We start from the raw sequence: 27,567 nt of genomic DNA on the forward strand, positions 1-27,567 counted from the left end.
CAAAGTGGCTTTTAATTATTTTAGGCTGGGTGGGTACAGTGGAGTGGGAATTGTCTTTTGATTAATAGTTAACATTTTTGCAGTACCTATTCTTGCTGGTCTCAGTCTCAGTCTTAACCTTACTCTGAAACTATTCCATTCTCAATTTCATTGTACCGTAGCGATTTTCTTGCCACTGCCATAATTTCCAGTACCTCCATCTCGCCATCTGATAGAGTTGAGATATCAAGTAGGTTACTGAAGCTGTTCCATTAGCTTAATGGGAAAAGACTGGAGAAAGATTTGGAAGTCATCACCATGGACTTGGTATTCGAAGTCGTGAGCAGCTTTCTCAGAGCTTACTTAGAGGGCGGACTTTTAGAGCAACACTGTCCAATTGTCAGTCGTTTCTAGATGATGGAACTGTTTCAGCTGCCAGCCACATGTGGCTATTGAATACTTCAAAATGTGGCCAGTGTGACTGAATAACTGAATTTTTAGTTTTATTTAATTAAAGTTCAAATAGCCACATATTCGTAGTGGTTACTATATTGGACAGCTGAGTTCTAGAGCTATGACTCTCAGTATGTAAATAAGACAACAGAACTTTTGCTTCGACAGCTAAGTATCATTTAGGCATTTATGCAGGCTTAGGTTTCTCAATAGGAGCTGTTTCAAGGTTTTAGAGATAATGATTCTCAACATTTTAAGAAGCAAGTTAGTTTGTTAAAAAGATCGTAAGTGTCTATAAATTTAGGGAACACTGTAGGGTTAGATAAAGAAGAGTAGTGATTTTCAGTGCAAGATAATGTTTAAGGAACTTAAGGAGCTTGGTTTTGTTGCTAGAAATTCCTTTTACTTTTAATGTTTCAGATGTGTAAACAGTAAACTCAATTTCTTGTGTTTCTAGCTCTTTAACAACCGCAAAATGTTTACCAATTAAAGCTACAAAACTGACAAAATTTAAGTTCCCTAATATTAATGTGACATATGCTGTACTTTGTAAATTGTTTACAACATGAATATGGAACAAGTAATTTTTTGCTTGACTTGTCAAGCTGAAAGTACCATTGTCAGTGGTACTAATACGTTGGCAAGGCTCAATTTTTCCACTACATTTCTCTATTCACACAAATTTGATACATTTGAGAATAAAGGGCATCATATTGTCTTGAATGGAATTAATTGTGTAAGTATTGTTATTCATTTCTCATGAATTACCTTGGTATAAGGTGGTATGCTGTTGTGATTATAAACACAGCCTTGAATTCTGTATGGCTATGTCTTAAGTACTCAACCAAATGATCTAGCAGTTGCCTGTTTTAATTATCTTCAACAAAATAATAAAAATAAATTCTTTTAGAGAGTTAATATATCACGGGGACAATATATGTGCAGTTTGAGAAACATAAGTGAGCTGGTGTGATGGTGAGAATCAGGGTGGTTATAGAATGGGTGCAGTAGGGAGAATGGGTTGGCAAAAAGTGAAACTGGAAGTAGGGAGAGCAGTTGGGGCTGTAGAAGTCTAGAAAAGTAATGATGGCTTGAAATAATGCTGTAAGAGAGGTATAGAAAGGTGTGAGACTCACGAGAATTGGTAGATATAAGTACCTGGTACCTGCTACAATTCTGACTTGAGTCATTTGCTGCAGGGGTGGACAGGAAGTAGGGAAGAAGAGCAAGTTTGGGCATGGGGTGAGAAAGATTGAGTTAAAATAGTTTTGTTTCTTGGACTTCTGAAAGGATCTTGTGGACCCCAGGGCCTCCTGGGTCACTGAGAACTCCTGGCATAGTGTTTGTCATAACGTATTGAGATGGCCCAACACTGGGGCTAATAGAACAAAAGTGTCTTGTCACACTGTAGGCAATGAATAAGTGAACAAATTAGTCTTATGGAGAGTAAGAATGAACTTCCAGAGAGGTGTAGTGGCAGAACCAAGAGAATGTGGTGTTATAAAAGCCTAGGAAAGATTTTTGTTAAACGTCATGGAGAGATCAAGGAAGATAAAGACTTAGTAGTAAAAAAAAAGACTGTAGTATTCATTGGATTTCCAAATTAGAAGACATCTGGTGACCTTTACATACCAGCTTCGAGGGATGGAAGGACCAGAAGTCATTTAGAACGCCAGAAAGTTTCTGGGAAATGAGAAATTAAAGGCAAAATGTAGTCTGCTAGCCTATTCTAAAAGTTTAAATTTTTTTATTTGTTATTTGATTATGTAATTTGTACACATGGTGCAAGTATATTCAGTGAAAAATGTCTCCCTCCCTCTTCAGTCTCCCAAGCCCAACCCTCATCCCTAGAGGAAACTATTATTAACCAGTTTTTTTTTTTGTATGCCCTTCCAGAGTTTCTACACTGTTTCCCTGAAAATAAGACCTAATGGAAAATCAGCTCTAATGCGCTTTTTGGAGCAAAAATTAATATAAGACCCGGTCTTATTTTACTATAAGAACGGGTGTTATATTAATTTTTGCTCCAAAAGGTACATTAGAGCTGATTGTCTGCCTAAGTCTTAACTTTCGAGGAAACATGGTATATGCGTTTATAAATGTACACATATGTGCATTTTTATCCTTCTCCCATAATAATGATTAGACTACTTTTATGAAGCTTGAATGAAATGTCAGGGAAGGAGGACAATATTCTGAAGAGACTACACGATGAAGGAACATCATTATTTCCTTTAAAGGTTGAAAGAGGCCAGCTCGGAAGGCACTAATAGGGAGGTGTCTAAACTGAAAGTCCATGCTTCAGGAGGCCTTCCAGGAATCTTTGAACTTTGTCCAGTATTTTCTGTTTTGTGCATTTTTCTAAGACGAGAGTCTACATGAAATTCTCAAAGGAAAATGTCATTGAAAAGTTAATAGTGTTTCAGAAGCAGGAGAGGGAGCAAGGCGTTGGCAGAAGATGTGAGGGAACAGCTCACTTGCTGGAGCTCAAATTAGGCATTGGCTTAATTAAGCAGGAATTTTTCAGTTATTGAAGTACCTCAGTGAGCTGACTTCTTTCTGTCCTAGAGACCCCTTGGTCAATTCACCACCACTAAAGAGCCCTGTGGTTGGATCATTCTGGTTCCCGGCTCCTGGCAGAGCCTATTGTGGTAAGAACTGCCTCATGGCAGCTGCTTTCCTGGCCTGTGAAGAAAATAACTCATATCTTTCCTAGACGTGCTAGTGCTGTTTTTTGCTGAAAAAAGTGTCGTCTGGTCTCTCTCTGTTGGATATTGTTGGGGGAAAAGGGGAGTGAGTGGATCATAGATGATAAATCTAACATTCCTAGGCCTTGAAGTCCTTACAGGGAAGGGATTACTGGTATCTCCCTTCGGTGTTGGCCACTGTTGAGTACATGGTTCTATTTGAAATGAAGTTGACAAAAGTGGAAGTGAGGAACAAGTAGCTGTTATAGTCATTGACTGAGGACTCAAGATGGCCTAGACACATGGTGGAGAGAAATAGATTATAGTTCTGTTTTGAATATAGAATTGAGAAGATTTGCTAAGGGAGGTTTGCTAGGGAAGATGACAGAAAACGCAAGTGTGAACGAGCCCTTAGTTTTTAGATTGAGTGACAAGATGGATTGGGTTGCCATCTCCCAAGATCCCCTTAGGAAAGGATTTATATGGGTGGATAAAATCAACTTTGAATATGCAAAAATTTGAGGTGTTTATTAAACTTCCAAATGGAAATGTCATGTATGCAGTTGGTATACTGATTGAGAGGTCTGAGCTGGAAATTCATTAGCCCATTGGTGTTTTTCCAAATAATGGAGCTGGAGGAGATTACCCGGATATAGGAAAGTATCCAGAACCAAGTGCTGAGAAAATCCATAATTAGAATTTGGTTGGAATAGAAGGAATCAGCAAAGTGGATTGTGAAAGAATGGCTAGTAAGGTAGGCAAAACATGGAAGAGCAGAATGTTTTAAAAAGGGGAATGCTCAGTTATGATGATGCCACTACAAGGTTGACTAGGGGAGGACAGAAATTTCCATTGACCTTGGCAATATGAATTAATAACCTTCATAACAAATAGTTCCAATGGGAACAGGCCAGATTGGATTAAGTTGAAAGTGAATAAGATAAAATGGGTCAGTGTAGACAATTATTTCAATAAATTTTCTTGGGGAAGGAGGAGAATTACTAAATCAATGGTAGATGAAAGGGATGCTGATGTGGTTAATCTCCCATTTTAAAGACTTTTGGAATGGTTAAGAAGAGGGGGGTCTATAGCACAAGTGGAAAAACCACGGAGGTCAAAAAAGTGAAGCACGTTTGCGGTGTCATGGTGGTGATAGACTATGGGTAGGGAGGAATGTGAAAGGAGTGAAGGAACAGTGAGAAAACAGTGCACTCAATGGATAGGGGATATTGATGGGGTTAATGCAGAGGGCAGTGCCAAGTGAGCTGTAAGGATAAAAAGTAGAAACTGGAGAGCTGGCTGCTGGATTGCGATATTGGAGGTGGTGTCATCACTAGGTTGACAAGCCTGTGACTATAGTGTTAGGGGAGTGAGGTTGGGCAGAAGAAGAATTCTAAGAACTCGGCATGTTGTGTGAACTTTCCAAGTGGGTATCAAGGCCTCTAAGATTGAGGCCAAGAGTTGGTATGGAGAGGAAGATGGGAAACAGAAACGAAAGTCTTGAGTGAATGAAGGAGAAAGAAGAGGAGGGGTAGAGAATAGTACTGCCAGATCCTAAGAGCTTCAAAGGAGCTGGCGTTTTTGAAGGAGTAAAAATGAGAAAATGATTTGAGAAAGGAGGAAACCTATACCACTTCCTGGCCTGTAGGTATGTAGTGGGAAGAGAGAGGAAGAGGAAATGTCTTCATTTGAGAGAACTTGAGGGGAGATAGTATCTTTGAGGGACAGCCAAGTCAAGGACTGAAGAACGTTTAGAGAATATTGAGGATATAGGAAAGGCTGCTTATCAGCCATTCAAGAGTGTGTAGTGTTAAGGATTGGCGGCAGGGGATTGGTTTTCAAACTTCAGATCTTTAAATCAATGTAATCAGACTAGAATTTTTAAAAAATGAAATACAAGAGGATTATAAAACAGTGCACATCTCATTTAGTAAGGGTGAATATTTTAGGCAAGTTGTATTGCACACTTGTGTGTACTGGAGTCATGGTGTAAAATATATTTCTACTTTAGTTGAGGTCAAAAAAGTTTGAGAGCCACTGAACTACGGGGTGAATGTACAGAATACTATGGGACGAGTGGTGGGTAATAAGAGAGACGTGGCTGTTTATTACCAAGATAGGGATTTGAGGTGTGATGGGATTCATTGTGATAATAGCTAGAGCAGAGCACACAGTTAAAATAATATGGTCCTGACTTTTCAGAAAGGACATGTATGTACGTACCTCTGCTAGACTGCTATTATAAATGAATTTATAAGACCTTTCTTAGGCAGCTAGGACCTGTCTGAACTCTGAGCCCCAAAGAACTGGCTTTATTTCTGGCCTTAATTCTCAGCCTTCTACATGAATGATGTTACAGGACTATGCAGCAGAGTATGAGTTCCTTAAACTCCTTTGCTTGCCTCCTTAAGAGAGAATAGTTTTCCATTTAAGACAAGCTTAATTGTCAGTCAAGTGTATTGGTATGCAAGGTTGGTTAGCTCTGTTTATCTCCAAGTTGATACTGTTCTTCCAAGTAAGCTTTCTTGCAACTCAACCAAGAAATAACCTGTCCCATCTCTATAACTTACCCACTGGCATCCTATTAATGAACCTTATACTTTGCACTTTGCCCCAAGGTGTTAATCTCCACGATAGTCTCCTCTGTCCAGACCACTGTGCTAAATTTTAGGTTATTTTCTTTTCTAAACATAAAGATGAAAAGCTGCTATGGCAGGTTAGTGACAGAGAGATCTAAGTTTTCAGTTTGATACTGAAGAACATTTTCCCTGAGCCTCAGCTCTCTAAGAGCAATAGGCATGCTTTCTGCCAATGGACATGGTTTGTTTTGATGTCTTAGTCTCATGTTGGCAGTCTGCTCAGTTCTAGATTCTTTGAACTCTATTTCTCTCGTTTCATGATATAAGCACTATGATTGACAGGGACTTTGCCAGAAACACCATCTGTAGACTGAGGATTATTTTCCCATGGGATGCTTGTATAGGGCTGGCGTGTGACTCAGGAAGACGCTGGCTGTGTGTCTGTAACTTCATGTTAAATAGTAATGATGGAACAAGTTTAGCGATTATTTCTCTTACGTTTATAATCTTGAGGCAGATAATACAGATGACTGCTTAATAATTTTGAGATGGATATTGTAAATAAACTACATTGAATTGTAATGTTTTCCAGTTACATAGCATCTGTAAGTTTAAAGCAGAAAATGAGACTATTTAAGGGTAAAGGCTGCATAACAAGACCTAACATGTAGTAGACATTTTATGCATCGTTTGTCTCAGAATTGTTGTAGCGCATTCTGTGTGCTCAGGTATTATTCCAGATTCTGGGAATACAGTAAAGAATGTTTCTATATTCATGGTGCTTATATTCTAGTGGAATCACAAACTAATACCCAATTTAAATACTACCTGTTACACAGTAAATTAAATAAGAATGATGGAGGTTGAGTGGCTATTTTTGGCTGAGTGATCAGGAAAGTCTTTGAGGGGGTGATTTTTTTAGGCAAAGATGTGAATGACAAGGAGTCAGCTATACAAAAACCAGAGGGAAAAGCATTCCATGCTGAGGGAATAGTTAGTGCAAAACTCCTAAGGCAGGAGACATTGAGCATAGGAGGGCAGAAAAAAGGCCCCAGTGGCTGGAGTTCAGGGAGTGGGAGAGGGAGACTAAGTGAGTCAAGGATGTAGAGAACCTAATCACAGGGCTTGGCCAGCCAGCATAAGGAACAGTGTGGAATGCTACTTGCAGACTTTATGTAGGGAGCAATATGATTCCTTGGGCTGGGATTGTAGAGCTGCAGACGTGGAAGTTGGGGCCAGTTAAGGAGGCTGTTATGTTTACCCAGACAGGGATGATGGTGACTGGAACAGTAAAGGAATGGAGGACACTGGAACGATTTAGTAGTCCCTTGTCCGAAAAACATCTAATTTTCTTACATGCAGAAATAGCCTTAATAAATAAAGGATATTTATCTTTAATACATGAAGATAACTAACAAGTTATTATCAGCTAACGGCACAGTTCGATTTTTCTTTTTGGTTAACTTGAGCCAGGTGTTTAGATATTGATTGGCTAAAGATGGCTAGGAAGTAAAAGGTGGACAGAACTAAACAAAATAACTTTAGCTTGTTAGCAAATGGTCTTGCTCATGAGAGTAGTCTGTTCAGGATTATGGTAGGTTTATCATATTATAAGTTAGTGCTTCATGTGTGTCCAAGTGTGATAGACCTTTTGAAAGAATCTATTAGCTTTCGTGCTAATAATAAAGGTAGATTGGGGACATAGTTGCTGGTGGTATGGCTTTGTCAAGATTTGTTTTGGATGCCCAGGTTTCTGTTGACAGTTGAGGTATATTTCACTAAGTTTCATAGGTCCTAAAGAGTTACCTGACTTTGCAAACTACTTCAGCAAGACAATTTAGCCCTGCAGAAAACAGTTTGTGACTATTTCCCCAATTCTGAGGATGTGTAGTCAGCTAGCGCCAACACAGATGTAAAGGAGATAATGAATTCTAGGCAATAGATGCCTTAGTTTGAATAGAGCTGCTCTAGGTATCTGGTTTAAACTCGTTACTCCTTGAATGACCGTGTATTAACTAAAGCTCCAATAAGTTACTTGTCAAGCAGAACTTTTCAAAATTTGTTTTCAGTGATGAATTTCAGTCCTCTACCTCTTGAATTAACTACAAGCATAAGTCCTTTTTTAATGAGCTCAAATTATAGTTCACCCATTGTATTATTTTTTAAATAAGATCCATTGACCTTAAAAAATACATCTTTTCAGGGTATTACATAAGTGGATTTTCAGTACAAAATCGTAGATCCCAGATATGTTTTTCTTGGCGCAAAGACCTACGCAGGTTGCACAGCGTTGTGAACATACTAAAAACTGCTTAATTGTGCACTTTAAAATGGTGAATATTATGGTATGTGAATTCTGTCTCAATCAAAAAAAACCCTGAAGGATTGTAAAGCACTTTTAATTGTTGGCTTTTGATTTTGTGGAAAGATATTAGCTGTTGGATCCTATACGTATTCTGGAGCAAATCTGAAATTACTTTTTGAGGATAATCCTGATTTGACCTAAAGTTAACCATTCAGGCTCCCTTTGTGTGAACCAGGGGATGTTTTTCTTCTGGGAAAGCATAATAAGTTAAATTTCTAAATTTCAATAGCATATTCAATAACATGTTAACACTGATATTAGAAATTATCATTTATGTGCTCTTCAGCATTTATGTGCCACATGACTATAAACCTATTTTGTTAATTGTCTTCCCTCTGCCCCAGAATATAAGCTCTGAGGCAGGGATTTTGGTGCTCTGTAAATGACTGTATGCCAGCTTGCGGTCAGTCCCTGACAGATAGTGGGCACTCAGTGTTTGTCCGATGTCTGAATAAAAACTGCATCAGTAGCAGTAGCATTTTGCATGCATTTTTCTCATTTGATCTCTGTAAGAATCTTGTGAATAATCATTATCCTCGGTTACAGATGAGGAAAATGACCTTAAAAAATAGTCTTTATTTCTCACATTGGGGCATGAATATCTCTTGGGGTTTTGTGGTATATGCAATGCTACAGAATTAAAATATTTGAATGATACTTGAAAGTGTTAGTTTTATTTGAACATTTTGGATAGGTAGAGCCACAATTTACATTAAAACAAACATGGCTAATTTTTAAAATAAATGCAAAATTTGCATGAATTTTCTAGATCAACTGAGCCCTCCAGGCTCTTGTAATAGAATATGTACTACAATTTTGAATTGTCATGCAATAGCTTTATTTCAAAGCCAGGCTGAGAAAAGCGGTATTTACGAGTAGAGTACATAGTGTATGTCTCTGATGTTCAGCCTATGCTTTGTGGTGGCTTTACTGTAACACCACATGGATAGGTCTAAAGGAGTTGTTTCTGTGTCCTTAACTTTCGCATATACATTCTTTCCTTCAATTGATCTGAGACTGTACCTAAGACAGAAGTACAGGTTCTTTTTCCCCAGTTCCCCTTTCATACTTAACTCTCCTCAGTTTTACAGAAGAGCAAACTTCTCACTTGTCCGCAATATTACCATGCTACAGAATGTTTGATCTCCAATAAAGGGACAGTTGGAAATATTGGTGTCGATATGGAGAAAATGAATGACTTGGTAACAGTCAAGTCTTTCTGTTAGTACAATTCTTTTCTGGCCACAAAATTTACACAGGAGTTAATGTAGATGTGATTATTAAAGTTTTTTGATGGTGCACTATGTAATATTTTGACAAATAACTCAGAAGTTCAAAGAATTGAGTGACAGAATAAGTGATTCTATTTATGTATGTGAACAAGGTTTCTTGGTGTTACATTGATAAAAAATGAATAGGAATAGAGTTCTAACAATTAGTAATATTTAAGCCATGAAGTTATTTTTAAATAAAAAATTATTTTTATTAATATAATTATCTAATTTTTATCTCATGTTTAATAATTGTTTGTTAAAGTGTATAATTTACCATTTTTGGTCAGTTATGTACTCATAATTGTAATAAACCAGAACAAATTTTCTTTCATCACTAAGAGCTTTATGCTCACGGAAAATTTAAAAGTGTAATTGCATGATATATTAATGATCAGTTAAAGGTTTTCAGGTTTAAAATAGGAAATAACTCTGGGAATGGAATTATTAGTTCAAAGAGAAAAAGGAGTGAAATAAAATAGAAACTACTGAAGAGTTTGTTCATGTATAAATGGTTGATGGTATATTTCGATTCTGTTAGATTTATTTTATTTTATTTTTGTCTGTTAGATATATTTTAAAATGATGTAATAGTTTATTAAAAGTGTCAGTATTTGAAATACTCTATGGTAAGTGGATCCTTCGCAACTATTTACATTAAAATGTGACATATTCTGGATGCCAACTTTAAAATGTAGGTGTGTATATATACTGTATACTCAAACATTTTTTAGGGAGTAGGAATGCAAAAAATGTTTGCAAACCACCTGTTTATCACACATAAACAGGTGTCACACCTGTTTCACCAGCTCCTTAGTTTCCTCTTTTCTAGTCTTAAGTTCGATCACTGAATGACGATTACACAATAATTAGGTCTCACTGGTTTAGTCTCTTTCAGAATCACCTTCACCGAGTTGTCCTTTAAATGCTATTTTCTTGGTTTTATGGAAGGTCATTGACAAAAGAAAAAAACAACAACACTTGAAATCTGCTTAATATTTGTTGTGATGTTCAGTGCCTTTAATATTTCTCTAGATTTAATATCAGATGGACAGCTTTTGTTTTCTTCATTAATTGGTATGCTTCCTTCTATATAATTTAGTCTTTTTTCACTCAGATCCCTAGACTCCATATTTGTTGCTCAGCTCTAGTATCACTATTAACCTTTTCAAAAGGAAATTTGTCTCCTCGTCCTTGATTTTCTATTTTTAAAAATTAATTTTTATTGAATATTCTTTCCGGTGTAAAAGCTATCTCAGACACTTATTGTAAAGAGATGAAATAAAAGTTTAAAAAATAAAAGATTTATTTTTGTATTCCTCTCAGCACCTACTGGGATAGAACAGACCCTCAAAGTTTATTGAGTTATTTGAATATTTCCAGTCTAACATGCACATTATTATGAAATACATTAAATTTTGAGGCGAGGCTTAGTCTGTACACTGAGAAAATTTATCACAGGTTGGAAACGTTTAGCTCTAATATTACAATATGTGTGTTTGCCAGTTTAATTTTGCAATGTAAGGAACTTCTGCTTCACTTTTCCTTACATTGAAAAAGAAGATCTCAAGTATATGACTGGCTTTAATCTTATCCCATAAAAAATGGTGTTTGCTTTATAACTGTAAGTTTATGGCAGATTGATAGTTATTTAGCAAAACTCAGACATGCAGCTGGGCATGAATTAACTGACTGTGGCAGTTCTCAGGGAGACTGGTAATAAAATTTGCTGTTTCTGTGACAGTTTCCGGGAAAACCAGTTCATCCAGCTTTTCAGATTATTCTACATGCTACTGTTTTGGAATACAAAATTAATTAGTAAAAAAATTCTGTTTTCAGAGATCTCCATGTCAATTAAAAGAACAAAATAATAAAACCCAAAATACGATTAAGAGAGTTAATAACAGCACACTCTTGAATAATCTCTTATTCTATGTCACTGGGGAATGAATTGTCAGAGAATGGAAGTTGTATGTTTTGAAAATTTTTTAGCCAGCTCTTTTTCTTCTAATTTTTATTTATTGCACCAAAAACACAAGTTAATGGGAAAAAAATCAGTCTTACAGTTGTAGTGCCAACATTTTTACACCTTGCAAGCTTCTTCCAGTCTTTGTTGATTCATAATTCGTAGTTTAGAGTAGTTTGCTACCTCCAGTCATCCTTTGTAACAATGAGAATCTTACAAGTTTGACGTTGTTTGCTCATACAAGCAGTTGCAATGCCATCTTCATTCTAATACCAACAGTGTATACTGTTCTTATTTTAAAAACAAAGATATTAAAAACAAACAATTGTTTAGTGACATATACTAGTTATAACTAGTGACAGGAAAAGTTCTCTGTGCTCATGTGTTAAGCTTCTTTGGGATTGAACATTAACTGTGTTGGATGGCTTCCCTTGGGGCCCAGAATGCTCTAGATGTCATAAATCAGAGGTGTCCAAACCTTGTGTGCATCACAGAATTACCAGGAGAGCTTTTAAAAATGCACATTTCTGGCCTTGCACTTTTAAAAAATGGCATCCTAAGTGATTCTTTTGCAGCCTGTTGGCCAAGTTTGTATATACTTCTAAATCAAAGTTTTTTGAAAATCCATAAAGATAAGAAAACTAAAAACCTGAGAAATAATATTAAGAGTTATTTAAAATGAATATATCTCTTAAAGGTAAGCACATACATTGGGAGAAAATTGAATGAGATAAAGGAATAACAAACATTCCCACTACACAGAGAAGAACAGGTGTGTGGGGGTGGGGAGGAGGGTGGAGACTGGTAATAGTGGGTCCACATAATACTGTAATAATTGTCAGATTAATTTATGTGATGCTTAGCTTTCTAGGCATTGCTAATAGTCTTTAAGCAGAGGTTACAAACAACACCTACGGAGCTCAGACAGGTAACACAAATGTGGGTTGTTGAGAAATGCTGCAAAAGAACCCTTGACACCTTGAGCGGGCAGCCGTTACTAATTAACAGTGGCCTGTTGTGGCCAAATCATGTCCAGTATTTCTAGATCTTTTGAGTTTTTAAGAGAAGCTAGAATTCTAGATTTGACGTGAAGTCTCCAGATTTGTAAATGTTGGCTTAATAAGGACACCAAAAACTGAACTGCACACATTTATGAGTTAGACTCGGTATGGGTGTCACCATTTTGCAATCTTTGTTTTAGGGCAGTGGTTCTGCAAGTGTGATTCCTGGAACAGCAGCAGCAGCAGCACCTGAGACCTTAACAGAAATGCAAATTTTCAGGCCCCACCCCAGACTTAATGAAGCAGAGCCTCTGGGAGTGAGGCCCAGTAATCTGTGTCCTAATAAGACCTGGGTGATTCTGGTGCATGCTCAAGTTTGAGAACCACTGTTCGGGAGTCTGGAAATTGACATTAAAATTTTCATCTGGAGGTAGCTGTGAAGATAAAAGTTCATTGACTATCCTATAGATTGATCAAGTATACTTGTGTATCAAAAATATTAGATATGCTGGTTACAGATATATATATATATACATATGACCTTTTATATTTTTTGCCATAATCATGTTTTGTTCCTTTCCTCACCTCCTTCCCTGCCCCACTCCCTGCCCTGTACTGTTAAGAATATTGTACATGAAGTTCCACACGTTGACTTCAGTAGAACACATACTGCATTTTATTTTCTGGTTGATTAAAAGTAGATAAGTATGTTGCCTGACTTTCTGAAGCTTCGATTTTAAGTCTCTTCTTTGAAAGTAGGAAATGTGATACACAAAATAAATAATATTTCCTTATTACATTTTTCTAAGGTGAGTTGTGTTTGCTAGAATTAGAACTTCTGTTTCAAATTATCTTTTTCTGCATAAAAGGAGAACGTTAATTCATGTGGTTTTATGTAAGCCTGTCTAGCTTCCACCAGCTGATCAGGTGGTTTATATTTTAAAAGCCAAGTATGCCATTGTTTTCCTCCATTCGCAGAATGTAGAAATGATTGTTGCTGGTTGTCCTGAAAGTTCTTCCTTTTGTATAACCCAACTTTAAACATACTGGTTCATTTGACAGCCCTTAGTATCTTGCTAACCCAAATTAATTTTGAATTCAATATAGTGAATTTTCTTACATTTAGAAGTATACAAAAAACTTTATTATGAGCTAACTTCATGTATGTCTTATTAGTAAAGTACTTAAAGTGTACTTTAGAGTATTTAAAGTGCTGCTGTTGAGAGGTTTGGAATAGTTGATTCATTGATATTGATATTGAATTAATAAAAATAATTTAATTATTTATGCTATGTATTAACGAAAATATGCTTATATCCACAGGGTAAACCAGACTTGAATACAACATTGCCAATTAGACAAACAGCATCAATTTTCAAACAACCAGTAACCAAAGTCACAAATCATCCAAATAATAAAGTGAAATCAGACCCACAACGAATGAATGAGCAGCCACGTCAGGTAAGGATCTAACTGGTTCTCCAATCTTATTTTTCAGAAAATTCTGGTATTTTTACCAGGTATAGTTCAAGTAAAGTTTGGTTAAAATGGAATAAATTTGGAAAGAAGTTTGTTTTATGTCCTAGGCTATTACATGAATGCTGGAGAAGAACTAATAATTCAATATTTAGGTAAAATGTTTTAAGAAAAAATTTAAGAATTATAAAAATGAATCTAAATTAATTTTATATTATAGACTACATTGTTATGCTTTTGTGTGTTAATGTACATCAGACTGGGTTCTGCTAATCTTAGTCTTAAAGATTATCTTTCTAGGGATAGTATTTTCTAAGGGGATGACGCATGTAGTTTGTGTTGCCTAGTTTAAAAATATTTTCTATTATTTGAAAACTACTTTTTGTTCTGATTTCTTATAACATGAAAGCTGTCCTTCCCCTTTTGAAAAACAAAGAAATATGGTATATGTCAATATGGTATGTTGTCCTGTGACTTCCATTTTTGTATAAATTGAATTTATTATTCTCTTTCTTTATTGCCTCAAGCTGTATTCAACCAAATCTTTTCTTAGAAAAAAAGTATTATCTGAAAGGCCTCCCTACTCCGTAATAATAATGCCAAATAGCCAGGGGAGGGAGACTTGACAAAATGCTTAAACTTTCCAAGTAATCTTGCTTATTCACTCCCTAATTGTGGTCAAAAGTTTAGGTACGTTGTGAATTTTTAGTAGCAGTTGGGGTGAGGGAGTGGAGGGAGAAACTCTCTGTGCATTTTTTTTTCCTCTCCTTTCTCTGCCTCCTCCCACTTAGGGCTTAGAAACACTGATTTACCTAGGTCGATGATTATCTTTTGCTCTCGTATTCCCATTGTAGATGTCTCCACCTTTTCATTTGAATTTTGTTTTTCACTAAGTCCCTCAAGTGTCTCATCTCCAGACTTCATAAAGGATTGGGCCAAAACTTTCAGACAGTTGCTCTAGAAGAAACTACATAAGGAAATTCAGTTCCCACATCCTCTGTAGTGTTTTTTCCTCTTCAGGTGAGCCAGGAAAACAGAAGATATTTGGAGCCACATTGGATCAGCATCTTGCTATAGATGTCTCAAGATTTGAAGTTCTAAACTTGCTTTACTGTTGGTCCCCAAGAGATTCAACAGGGGCCATGTAAGTGTATCACATCCAATATAAAAGATGCATACCTGCATGTGCCTTTAGGCTCTTGTCACCACTTAGGTTTTCTGTGGGCCATTCAGCTTCCTGTGCCAGGCTTTTCCCTTCTGTTTTACTACAGGACCCAGAGATAGTCACCAACTGCACTGGGAGTTTCAGTGTATTCATTACAACAGGGAAAGAATTCTGCCGTTCTGAACTTTGCCCACCTTGATAAAGCTGTTCCCTGACTGTATTCTTCCTTAGATACTGTCTAAAGTCTTGAACATCTTGTCCTTTGGCTTTTTGGTGATTTTTTAAATCGTTTTCTTGTAAAGACTTTTTTACTGAAAAATTTAAAAGTATGTAATTGGCTAAGACAGTTTGCTTCAAAAAACCCCAAAAGATAAAGAGAGTGGAATAACTGAAAATATTAGTTCGGTGTTGGAAATCTGAGTTGTCTTATTGAGGGGAGAGAGTATTTTGTAGATTTTATTCTCATCTTTTCTTTGCCAAATTATTTTCAATGTAGTCTGTAAACCCAAATATTTTGGTTAAAGACCATTTGAGTAGCAAATTATGTTCATTGTAACAGTAATTTAATTGTTTTCTGCACGTAAGTTCAGTCATAGATTTTAAAAACTGTAGTATTACTGAGTGTTTATCTGGCTCTAAAGATGTTGGTAACCTAGATTTTTAAAGTTGAAGCAACCAGATTAGTTGCTGTTTATTCTTTGGTATGTTGAGTAGTTTTAAGTTTTCCTTCTTTTGTTAAGGTTTATGAGATTTGTCTCAAATGAATATGTCAAAAGATTCCCGCCCCCCCCAAAAAATACCCCAAACTTAGTCATTTTACCCCAGATCTTTTGAGAATTTTATCTTTCTTGCAGCTTGCATAGACAGGAAGTGTTAAAATTATTTAGGAGGTTACTTTTCCATTAGTTTGGACTGTTTTTCACTTCATCCTCATGTCATCTAACAGTTTTTTTGCTGAATGTTTTTGATTATAGTAAGACATTAGTTGCCTTCCCCCTTCTTTATCTTCAACATAAGAATTGAGGTAATATTTGACTACTATCTCATAAGAGTTCAAAATATAGGACTATGCATTGGGCAAATACAGGAAAACAGTAGAGAGACAACTGTTGTATTAATGTTTTTAAAGTCATGACCTGTCACAGTGACTATTCTGGTTTAGAGTCAAGGTTGCTAGTAAAGGCAAGATACTGACTTTAATTATATTTTAGCATACATATGGCAGATGACTGCCAATATTGTTGAGGAGATAGCAAAAAATACATAAGCAAAAATGATTCTTCCAATTTTGCTACTTTTTGCATAGCTGCATTGAACTAGATTAGTAATATAAATTGCCAAATATTCCATTTGGAGAAGTTATTTTGATGATAGAGTAAATTAATTAGACAATGAGGTTTCTATTTTTGTGGTTCCTATAGATATAAATGTTTTTCTCTTTTAATGTTTTTCTCATATCACATTCTTTTAATAAGATATTCAAACTAGTGGTATTGTAATTCCTTTCAAAGTGTTGAATTTTGAGACCTGGAACTAGGATTAGATTTTTGGATCTTAATCTATGCTCTAGGTTTGAAGTTAATTAATTTAGATGTGAAATTAATCATTCCATCTTATATAACACATCCTATGCCTAGGTCATTATATGGCAGTCTGATTTGAATTCTGTAAAATATAGAAATTATGAATCCCTAATGTATTGAATCCTTGAACATGCCATAGCTTTCATAGTGCAAATAAGGCAATGTAAGCAAAAGTGCATTAAACAGAATTCAGCAGTGATTTCTGCCTATGATTAAAATTATAAGGTAGAGATGAAATTTGTAAAATCTGGTAATGGTAGGATAAGTAGCCAGATGTTTTTATATATACTACCATCTTATTTAATGAGTCTTGTTTTTTCATTAGATTAAAAAGAAATCTGGAGTGGGGTGGAGGGAACTCTATGAACTACAAGAACATTATCCCAAGCAGTAAAATCATTGAGACATCCTTATTTGGCCAGATACGTAAAATACACTCAAAATTATTTTGAATCTAGTTGAATTGTGATTTTGCTGTTAGAGGTGTCTTTCCTAGTTTTCTTCTTGAAATATATGAAGAATGCACATTTCTGTTTCTTCCTTATTTCTTTGATGCTGTCATCTTGGACACTTTCTGGTCTCTTGCTTTTTTCTCTTTCATCATAACTCAAATCAGAAATTTCATCTTTCAGTCATTACTCCCTCCTTTTAATTATTAGACTATAGGGTGCTGATAGGCTTGGTTGTTTTTGATAGTCTTTGAATATTAATTACATTTTGTATAGAACATTCACTTTTTTTTTTTACCAAAAAGTAAATATTTAAATCAGTGAAGTGGATTTAAATCTTCCATTTGAGTCTAGATTTTTTTCTTTTATTTTGTTTGCTAATTCTTCTTTCACAGGATATGAAACTTTCTTTTACTCCCTTCTGGAAGTCAGCCTTTTTTCAGAATGATTTTTTCCAACTTTATTGAGATATAATTGACATTTAACATTGTGTAAATTTAAGGTGTACAATGTGATGATGATTTGATACACATATGCATTGCAAAATGATTACCACAATAACATTAGTTAGCACATCCATCACCCCACATAATTACCATTGTTGTTGTGGTGGTGGTGGTGGTGGTGGTGGTAATATTTAAGGTCTCTCCTAACAACTTTCAGGTACACAGTACACTATTGTTAACTGTAGCCACCATGCTGTACATTAGGTACCCAGAACTTATTCATCTTATAACTGAAAGTTGGTAGCTTTAACCAACATCTTCCCACTTCCCTCACCCCCTCACTCCTGGCAGTCACTAATATACTGTCTTGTTTTTATGAGTTCTTCTGCTCTCACATATGAGTGAGATCATACAGTATTTGTCTTTTTATGTTTGATTTATTTCACTCAGCATAAAGCCCTCAGGGTTCATTCATGTCATTGCAAACGGCACGATTTTGTCCTTTTTTTATGGCTGATAATCCATTTGTGTGTATGTGACATTTCTGTATCTGTTCATTCATTGATGCACACTTAGGTTGTTTCCATGTCTTGTCTGTTGTGAATAATGTTGCCGTGAACATGGGGATGGAGAGGACATAGATGACTTGTTGCCCAGTACTACTTAAAAGCATTATTCTGGGCAATGTTGTAAAGATGCCATGTACAAAGTGTCAAATAAATAGTATAGACAAGTGCAAAAGAACGGTAAGGTTACTATGGCTAGGCGGTTTGGGGAAATCTTTAGAAAAGATATGGAAACGTACTGAACTGTGCAGATTGAGTGGGATTTAGAAAACCAAAAGAGAGAGAGAGTTAGAGGGACAGTTGCAATTAGGCAGAGTAAGTAGTGTTTGCAAAGCTGTTACATGGCAATGGGCAGGAATGAGGAGACAAATAAGTTGGAGATCAGGGTTTTCATGGAAAGTCATGGGAGTGGAGAATGTAGTCAAGGGTTTCCTTAAATATCAGTCTTTACAAGTTTTAAGTGTTATCATTTGCTTTACTTAATAAGAGAAAGAAATTCGGGATAGACAAATAAAAGAAAATTTACCCATAATTCTTTTTTATAATATAATTATAATAGTATTTTATCATTTTTGTATTTCAATATTTTAATTCACCTTTTGAAAATATCATAATATATACATACTTAAAGTTTTACCTAACATTAGATTATGTATCTTTTATTCATATTTTATATAATTTGTGTGATATAACCATATATTGTCCCAAGAACTGTGTATTTGCTAGCATCTGATTTACTTAACCATTTTCATATTATTTCCACAATTTTTCACTGTTGTAGGTAGTACTCCAGTGAATATCCTTATGTACATAAGTTCCTTCCTACATTTTACAATGTTTCCTTGGGATAGATTCCTAGAAATATAATTAGTGTGAATATTTATGATTTTTGATACATTGTGGCAAATTGATTTCCAAAGAATTGTACCCAATTAAAAGTATATTGAAAAGTTACGTGCATTCCAGTTTCAGCTTATCTTCTATGGCATTGAGTATCATCTATACTCTTCCTTTATTTTGGTAGTTCAATATATAAAAATGTTATTTTAAATTTGCATTTATTTCAATACTTGTGAAGTTGAACAGACTAAAGCATTTGTGTTTAATTTTGCAGATGAGAAATGTTTAGAGGATTTTGAACAAGGGAGGTAGTTCTTTTATTGCCCTTCTATACTGAACTTGAATGCATCTCCTTGTTTCCCAGAGCTAATTGTAACATCTGGGCTCCCCAGACACATCCTTTCCTACTTCTCTTTCCCGTCTCACTCAGTGGATTGTATCAACTGCCTTTCATCTTCAACTTCTCTCTCTAAACCGGCTTCTTCTCAAAGCATTTAATTCAAATTTTCCCTATCTTATTCTTTATTTTACTCTATGTCTTCTTTAGGATTTCCTTTCCTTTCCCTTTCCAGTCAAACTTCTTGGAGTTGTCTGTATTTACTATCTACTTTGCTTCTTAATTTTTATGTCTCTGAAGTATAGCTTTTGTTCCCACTGTGCCACTTGAACTGTTGTCATCAAGATCGCTGTGTCCTTATGAAGTTGGACGGACACATTTCGGTCCCTAAGTTACTTCCCTGCCGTAGCTTTAGGCACGGCTTCTGCAATACTCTCTTCAGTTCTGTGACACTGCATTCACTTGGTTTTCCTCCTTCCTTGTTTTTTCTCAATCCCCTTCTTAGGTTCTTCTTCCTCTATGTTTTTAAATGGTGGGGTTTCCCTGGGAATACTTGGTATTCTTCTCTGGATCGGAACCCTCCATGGATGATTTCATTCATTCTCATGGCTTCAGTTCTCATCTGTATGTTAATGTTTCCAAACTTGTATCTTTGCCCTGAGCTCCGTTGTTTTTATCAATCCGTCTAAACATTGCTCACCTGGAAGCCTCACCAGCACCTCTCCTTCAGCTTCTTAAACTTCAGCATCGTTCTATCACACTGGCCCTTTCTTCTATGTGCTTTACCTCAGTGAAGGTGCTACTGGCCCCTGGCTGCCTAAGCCAGAAAACTGAGCAGCATCCTTGACTCTTTTACCCCAAACATCTTTTACCCTAAACTCTAATTATCCAACAAGCTCTATTGACTCTACTCCTAAATATTCACTTGCTTCATCTCTATACCAGGTAACTGTCATTTCATTTCATCTCTCTCCTGCTTGTCTTATTTTCTTCAATTCTTCCTTATATTGCATCCAGAACCTCCATCTGACATGAAGATCTGATAGTGTTATTCTACTGAAAACCTTTTGATGCTTCCTGTTAGTTTTTAGGTCAGAAAACCTAAATATGACTTACAAAGTCAAAACACCTAACATTATTTACAAAGTCCTTCATGATTCAGTTTCTGCTTTTCTCTCCAGCCTCACTTCTTTCTCTGGTTCTATACTTGAGTCACATGAAACTTTCTGTAGATTTTTGAATGTGCTCTTCATCTCCCTCCTGTACCCTGTCCTTGCCTCCCTGATCATATTTCATGCTGTTTTCTTTCCCACCTATAATTAGCTCTTTCCTACTCATCCCTCAAGTCTGATCTTAGATATCACTTCATCTGTTCAGAAAGCCTCTGATTCATCAAGTCTGGACTTGGTGTTTCTGCTTTCTCCTTTTCAGATCATAAATGTATTAGTTATTCATTGCTTTCTCTACAGTATCTCTATTATGCATTTGTTGAATTAATGAATTAGTGATTTTTAATTCAAATACCATAGCTTGAGCCCTTGACTCGTGCCAGGCAATGTTCTAATTAGTGAGGATACCACAGTGAACAAAACAAAGTTCCTGGTCTCATGGAACTTACCTTCTAGTGTAACAGGGAGAGAGACAGACAAATAAATACAAGAGCAGAGAATTATGGGGAGGACATTCTAGACAGAGGTTTTAATCTGGCTATTGTGTGTAGCATGAGGACTGACTTAAGACAAGGAGACCATTAGAAAAACTTTAGGAAGTTAGGATATAACTAAAATTTGTTTCATGCTGGTCGTAAAATAATTGACAAAATTTATTGACTGATCAGCTGTGCCTATGAGAAGAGTCTTAGAATTTAGGTAAATGGGAGAACAATGTCATTAGCAGGAATATGGAAACATCGAGGAGTAGCTCAGTATATTTTTAAAATAATAAACTATAAATATGAATATTAGGAAATTTATACTCTTAAAGCAATCATGGGATATCCAGGTAGTAAAAGATGATGGGTTGGAGCCCTGGACAGAAAACTGGTTTGGAGACTTGTCAGTCTTTATGGAGATTAAGAGTTGTAGCTGAAAGATGATGTGTGAATTTTTTTTTTAATTAATGAATCCATTGGTTATTTATTCATAGTAATCTCAATCATGTGTTATCCTAATCCATTAAAAAATATTTTAACTATCATCATGTGGGGAGATCCGTGCCATTTGTTGAACTTTAAAAATTTTCTAAGTCACATAGGAATATAGAATTAAAAAATACTAAAAAACTATTGTTTCAAAACAATAGTTCCTACTTTTATGTCTGTTAGTCCCATTTCCAGAAGCATTTATTCTCAATTCTTGTTATCTCTTTATAATTACCTCTGTATTTCTGAATAATGTATTTATTATGCTGTTTGTTTATTTGTTAATTTTAGACGTTATTTCTTGACTTCCCACAGTGGTAGATGAGTACATAATTCTTTCCCTCTGCTCTCATGTGTTCAACATAGTTGTCTCACATTTTTAGTTAAATAGGTTAAATAGTCAGGGTTTATATTATAATAGAAAATATTCATCAGTAGGGCAATTCATGCCCTATCGTCATCATCAGAATTGCTGTTATAATGCTTTATTGTTATTATTAATCTTAAGAATTGTATGCTAGGTGTTATTTCAAATTATAGTTAGCATTCCCTAATGCGTTTTTCTGCCTCATTGATGCCCATCAGTAATGTTTTCCTTATGCTGAAGTCCGTGGTGTTCATTCTTGTGTTTTTCTGGCGTCACCTCTGCTCCCCTTCAGTCTAGGTCCATCCTCTGGTTCTGCTGGGTGGCTGTAGCTCTGCAGTGTTTCTACGTTTCTGGATTTCTGTCTTCGCATATAGTCTCAATTTGTAAATCCTCCAGTAGCTTTCTAATAAAATATAAAGGGAGGTAAAGTTTTTGAAAACCTGCACATGAGAAATAACTTCATTCCACTTGGACACAATTAAGTCTGTCTGGATATGTAATCCTAGATTGAACGTCGTTTTCCCTGGCTTCTTGAGGACATTGTTTCATTGTTCTCTTAACTTCAAGGTTGCTGAAGAGAAATCCAAAACCATGCTGAATCTGTGTTCCTCTTTTACAGTTTTTTTTTTTTCTCTGAAAGTTCTTAGTATATTTACGATTTTCTATTTTCCCTTTGTGTAGGTTGGGTATTGCCACCTTCGAATTTTCCTATTTCTACTTGTACATTTTCAGTCTCATTATCACTGTTGTCTTTTTACTTTCTGGGTTATTTTCTTGATTTTAACTTTTAGTCCTTTTTTGAATTTTTAATTGTGATCATATGTTTAATTTCCAGCAGCTCTGTCTTGGCTTTTATATATAAAATTTTACTGTTCTTGTTTTATGGATACAACTTCTATTCTTACTCTTGAATATATTAATTATAGGTATATTTCTTATTTGTTTGACATTTAGCGTTTCTCTGTTCCCTGCATTAACTGTTTTCTTGTTGTTTATTTTAGGTTCTTTCTTATTGGCTTTTATGGATATTGTTTAAATGAATATTCTACTGTATGTTTTTAGTTTTGCGTTTATACCTAGCAGTAGAATTGCTGGGTCATAGAGTATATAATATGTTCAGCTTTATTACATAATATCAAATAGTTTTCCAAAGTAGCTATATGAAGTTACACTTCTATTGGTGGTATACAGTTTCTTCAAATCCTGGTCAACACTTGGTATTGTCAGTCTTTAAAATTTTAAACATTTTGGTATGTGTTTTAGGGCATTTCGTTATAGTTTTGTGTTTTCTTGGTAACTAATGATATTGAGCACTGTTTACATGTTTATTGGCCAATAGCATCCTTATATGTGAAGTGCCTCTTCAAGTCTTTTGTGCCTTAGTTTGTTTGTTACAGACACACACACACACATCTCAAATGTCTTCTCCCAGTTTGTGGCTTACCTTACACTCTGAATGATGTCTTGGATAAATGTAAGTTCATACTTTCGAGTGAGCTGGGAAGTGGGATAGGGCCTGGGAGGGTACGGGGGATCCTAGTAACATTCAGTTTCTTGATCTGGGTGGTACTTACGTGAGTGTGTTTACTTTGTGAGCTATATGCTTGTTTTTGTTTTGTTTTTACAGTTTTCTGTATGTAATACTTCACAATACAGATTTATAAAAAGTGAAAAAATATGCTTTAATTTATCAGTCTCCCTTTGTATTCCTGTGACACTTTTAAGAAGTTTTTGCTTACTCCAAGGTTATCGGTACATTCCCCTGTCTTCTGAAAGCTTTGTTTTACTTTTGCATTTAGGTCTACAAGCCATCAGGAATTGACTTTTGTGTATGATGTGAGGTAGATTTATTTTTTCCCATGTGGATATTTAATTGACCCAGCACCATTTAATGAAAAGACCGTTCTTTTTCTGTTACTTTGCACTGTCACTTCCTGTCATATGTGAAATGTCATGTGAGAATGTTAAACGTCAAATGTGAAAGTGTGACAGTTCTGTGAAAGTCAGTTTTTTGGACTTCCTGTTCGATTTCTTTCGTCTGTACACATAAATCTGTTTCTACACTCTGTTCTGTTTCATTGGTCTGTTTGTTTATTCTTTCCCCATACCACATTGTCTTAATAACTATATTTTTATAAAAAGTCTTGATATCTGTTAATGTAAGTTTGGCAGCTTTGTTATGTTTGGTTCAGAATTATCTTGGTTAGTCCTGGCTATTTGCATTTCCATATAAACTTTAGATTCAGCTTGTCCAGTCTTCTCCAAAACCTGCTAGGGTTTATATCTATAGATTAATTTGGGAGAGAATTAACAATAGTCTTGTAATTCATGAATCTTATATATCCTTCCTTGAATATTTTATAGTTTTCAGTCTAGAGCTTGTACACATCTTTAATTGATTTCTAAATAGTTGATGTTTTTTGATGCTTCTCTAAGTGATTGCATTGAATTTAAAATTTTTTATTTGTTGCAAATATATATGTTGATTTTGTATATTGACTGTGTATTCAGTTATCTTCCTAAATTCACTTATTAAATAATGAGTGAGTCTCCTTAACTTTATACATGAACAAACATGTCACCTGCAAATGAATTTTATTTCTTTCTTGTTGATCCTTAAACCTTTTATTTTTTTTCCTTGTCTTATTTCACTGGTTCGGACTTCCAATACAATCTTGAATAGAAGTAATAACAGATATCCTTGTTTCATTTGTGATACCAGAGAACGTTTTTAAATTTTCTTCATTAAATATGATGTGTGCTGTGGGTATTTTTTATGAGTACCCTTTGTCGGATTACAGAAATGCACTTTTATTCAAAGTTTACTAAGAATATTTTTTATGAATGGGTATTGAATTTTATCAGGTTCTTTTCTTCTACCTACTTAAATGATAAAATGATTTTTATTCTTTATTCTGTTAATACAGTGAATTACTGTGATAAGTTTATGTGGTGAATTGCCTTGCCTGATTTTTTTTTTTTGAGAGTGAAACAAACCTTGAATTACTGGATGAAGCCCAAAATGGTCATGATATATTGTCATTGTTATAGCTATTTAGGTTTGCTGTTACTTTGTTTTAGATTTTTTGCTTTTATATTAATGAGAGAGAGACTTGCATTTTTCTTTTCTCGTAATCTTCTCCAGCTTTATTATCAAAGTTTTGTTGGCCTTGTAAAATAAGCTGGGAGGTGATCCCTCTTTTAGCATTCTCTGGAAGAGTTTGTGTCAGATTAGTACTTTCTTTAAATGTTTGGAAGAATTATTATGAAGCCATCTCAGCCTAAGGTTTTCTTTTTTTTTTTAAGTGGGAAAGCTTGAAATTACAGATTCAACTTTTTAAAAAAGTTACATGGATGAGTATTCATATTTTATATTTCTTTTTATACCAGTTTTGAGAACATCTTTTTCTAGGAATATGTGCATATCATAATTTTCATATTTAGTGGTATAAAGTTCATAATATTTTCTGGTACTATTTTTTAATATTTTTAGTATCTGTTTTGATACCTATCTTCTTTTCTCCGCTTTTGGTAGTATATTGATGAAAGATGGAAAGAAGTATTAGGGAGAGCTTTCTTCACAAGTTGCATGCATTTTCGCCCGTTGAAATCCAAACACTAATTTTATCATCAAATTTGTTAAAATAACGTTTATTTCATAGAAGTTAGTTAATTATAATGGGTTATGCTTTGTCTTATTTGACGTTTATTGCATTGAAGTAATCTTAGTAATATTGAGATCTTTGTTTTCTTAATGTCTATATTGGCTTGCTATTTCTTTGCTCTTTTCTGTGTGTTTTTTTTTCCAGCTTTCTGAGTCCCTTTATTTTTAGATACGTTTCATACGTAAAACACACAGTTGGGTTTTTTTCCCATTTGATCTGAGGGTCTGTTTTTTCTTTTATAGATGAGTTTCCCATTACATTTATTGGTATTACAGATATGTTTGGTCTTGAGTCTGTCATTGTTTTTTTATATTGTTTTTAATATTTTATTGTCATTTTCTGGTATTTCTATTTTTATTCTATAGTGTGGGTTTTCTCTTTAAATTCATCCTAAGAATAATTTTGAGCATTTGTAACCTGATTTTAGTTCTAGTGGTTGCTTAATGTCAAATTTTAAATAGTATGTATATTCTTCTATTTCCTGATTTATCAATATTAAAAAGGAAATAATATCTATTGATGTTCCACTATAAAAAATGAATAATTAATTTACATTATTGAAATTAGTTTCAAGGAAGCTTTTCTGAAGGGCATCTCTTTTGATAAATAATGATAGCTCTTACTAAAGATCAAAGTTCCTGCAGTTGAGTGGATTTTGAAATCATTAATTCATTTATTCAACAGCATATATTGCTGATTATATTACAGCTACTATATAAACACACAAGTCAGATATGTACCCTGTCCTCATAAAACCCTTCAATATAGACACTGAACAAATAACTCCAAGTGTGTGGAAATGTGACAAATAAGGGAAAGGAAAGAGCATACTTAAATCCCTGCATGGACTTATGTATTAATAAGAAAGTTATTATAACTTTTTCTGTGGAAGGAGCACATGGAAAACGTACAGGCATCATGAATGAGTACTTTTAGTCCACATTCCACGATCATCTTATGGTAATGGTATCTTTGGAGTCACTGACAAGTATTACCTGCCCACTTCGTGTGAATTCAGTAGTATGACAAAATTTAGACAAGCAGCTGCTACAGATGGTTCCTGCTTCCCCACTCTCCTCTTCTCTTTTTTGCCTTTCGCTTCGTTTTTCCATCCTCTGTAGCCCAAAATGTTATCTTTTGCCCTAACAAGAGATCTTACTGGAGTTTTGCACAGCCACATGAATCAAGTCTTTCCTTGGTTTACATAATAATTTTCTTGTCATCGTCTAGCCCTTTCTTCCCAGGCCACTCTCACAAAATAAGGGGGTAGCTCATGGTTGACTTTGGATGTTTGAAGACTGTGATATTTAAGTTAAGTTGTTTTTTGCTAACTAAAATGAGACAGCTCAGATATCATATGGGGTTGATTTAAAATAGAGCAGTTTATAAACTGGACGGCGAATTCCTTCTGGGTAAGAGACATCATCCCTCTGTGTAGCCCTCACTCAGTGTCTGACATATTTAGCTTTTCATGAGTCAGTGAATATGAACTGCACATTTTCTGGGTTTTGCCTTAGTCTACAAATACATAAGCAGATCCTTTGTTCTTTGATTAGATTCAGCAAAAGCCTTCAAAAGGTAAGATATTCATTGAATTTATGAAATCCTAACTTTCGAAAGTATTTTGAGCAATTCAACAAGAAAAAAATCTGTATTTTCGAAGACTTTTCTCATTTTTATCAGTGTTTTGATAACCTTCTGAGACAGATAAGGCAGTTATTATTATAATAGTATTTCTATTTTCCCAGTGAAATACATCCCAAGGGATGAAGTGACTTGCCTAAGACAGCACAGCATTTAATGGTTGAGTCGGGATTGAAGCATTTAGCTCCTACACCATTGTTCTTTCTGCTTCCCTCTACCCCCTATACTTAGCTGCATATTCACCCCACAAACATTTGAGTGCCAGCCATGTGTCTGGCATCCTGCTCTTGACAGGGATGAGTCTGTGCTGATTAAAACTCTTAAAATGGTGAGATTTTAAAGGTAACTTTGGTTCTTCTCTTTTACAAAGTATTAACACTTTTGTCTTCACCTGCTTTAGAGGTATATCACATCTTAGGCGTTTTGAATGTTGTTTTCATTAGAGAAAATGCTAATAGCCTTATTTCTTTGACAATTACTGTTAGAAGTTGCAATTTGTTGCTTAATAGTAGTAGAAAATACAGAAACATACAGAGAACCCTCATAAAAGGCAGACTTTCATAAGTCTTTTGACAGCCGGCGATTGTA

At 35.1% G+C, this 27,567-nt stretch overlaps 1 protein-coding gene across 2 annotated transcripts in view; it reads left to right on the top strand.

The window, feature by feature from the left end:
* The window catches only part of MBD2 (methyl-CpG binding domain protein 2), a 60,024-nt gene that overhangs the window by 14,681 nt on the left and 17,776 nt on the right, over window positions 1-27,567 (top strand). Inside the window, exons 3-4 of one of the 2 annotated variants that reach the window (XR_013995312.1) lie at window positions 13,625-13,762; window positions 14,798-14,921. Coding sequence is in view for 1 of the 2 variants with exons in the window: in XM_081079074.1 (XP_080935200.1) it covers window positions 13,625-13,762 (138 nt within the window). In the remaining variant the exon portion in view is untranslated. The remainder of the gene's footprint in view (window positions 1-13,624; window positions 13,763-14,797; window positions 14,922-27,567) is intronic. The other variant, XM_081079074.1, reaches the window with a different exon arrangement.

Source organism: Rhinolophus hipposideros, assembly GCF_964194185.1.
Source record: "Rhinolophus hipposideros genome assembly, chromosome: 17".
Classification (NCBI taxonomy): Eukaryota; Metazoa; Chordata; class Mammalia; order Chiroptera; family Rhinolophidae; genus Rhinolophus; species Rhinolophus hipposideros.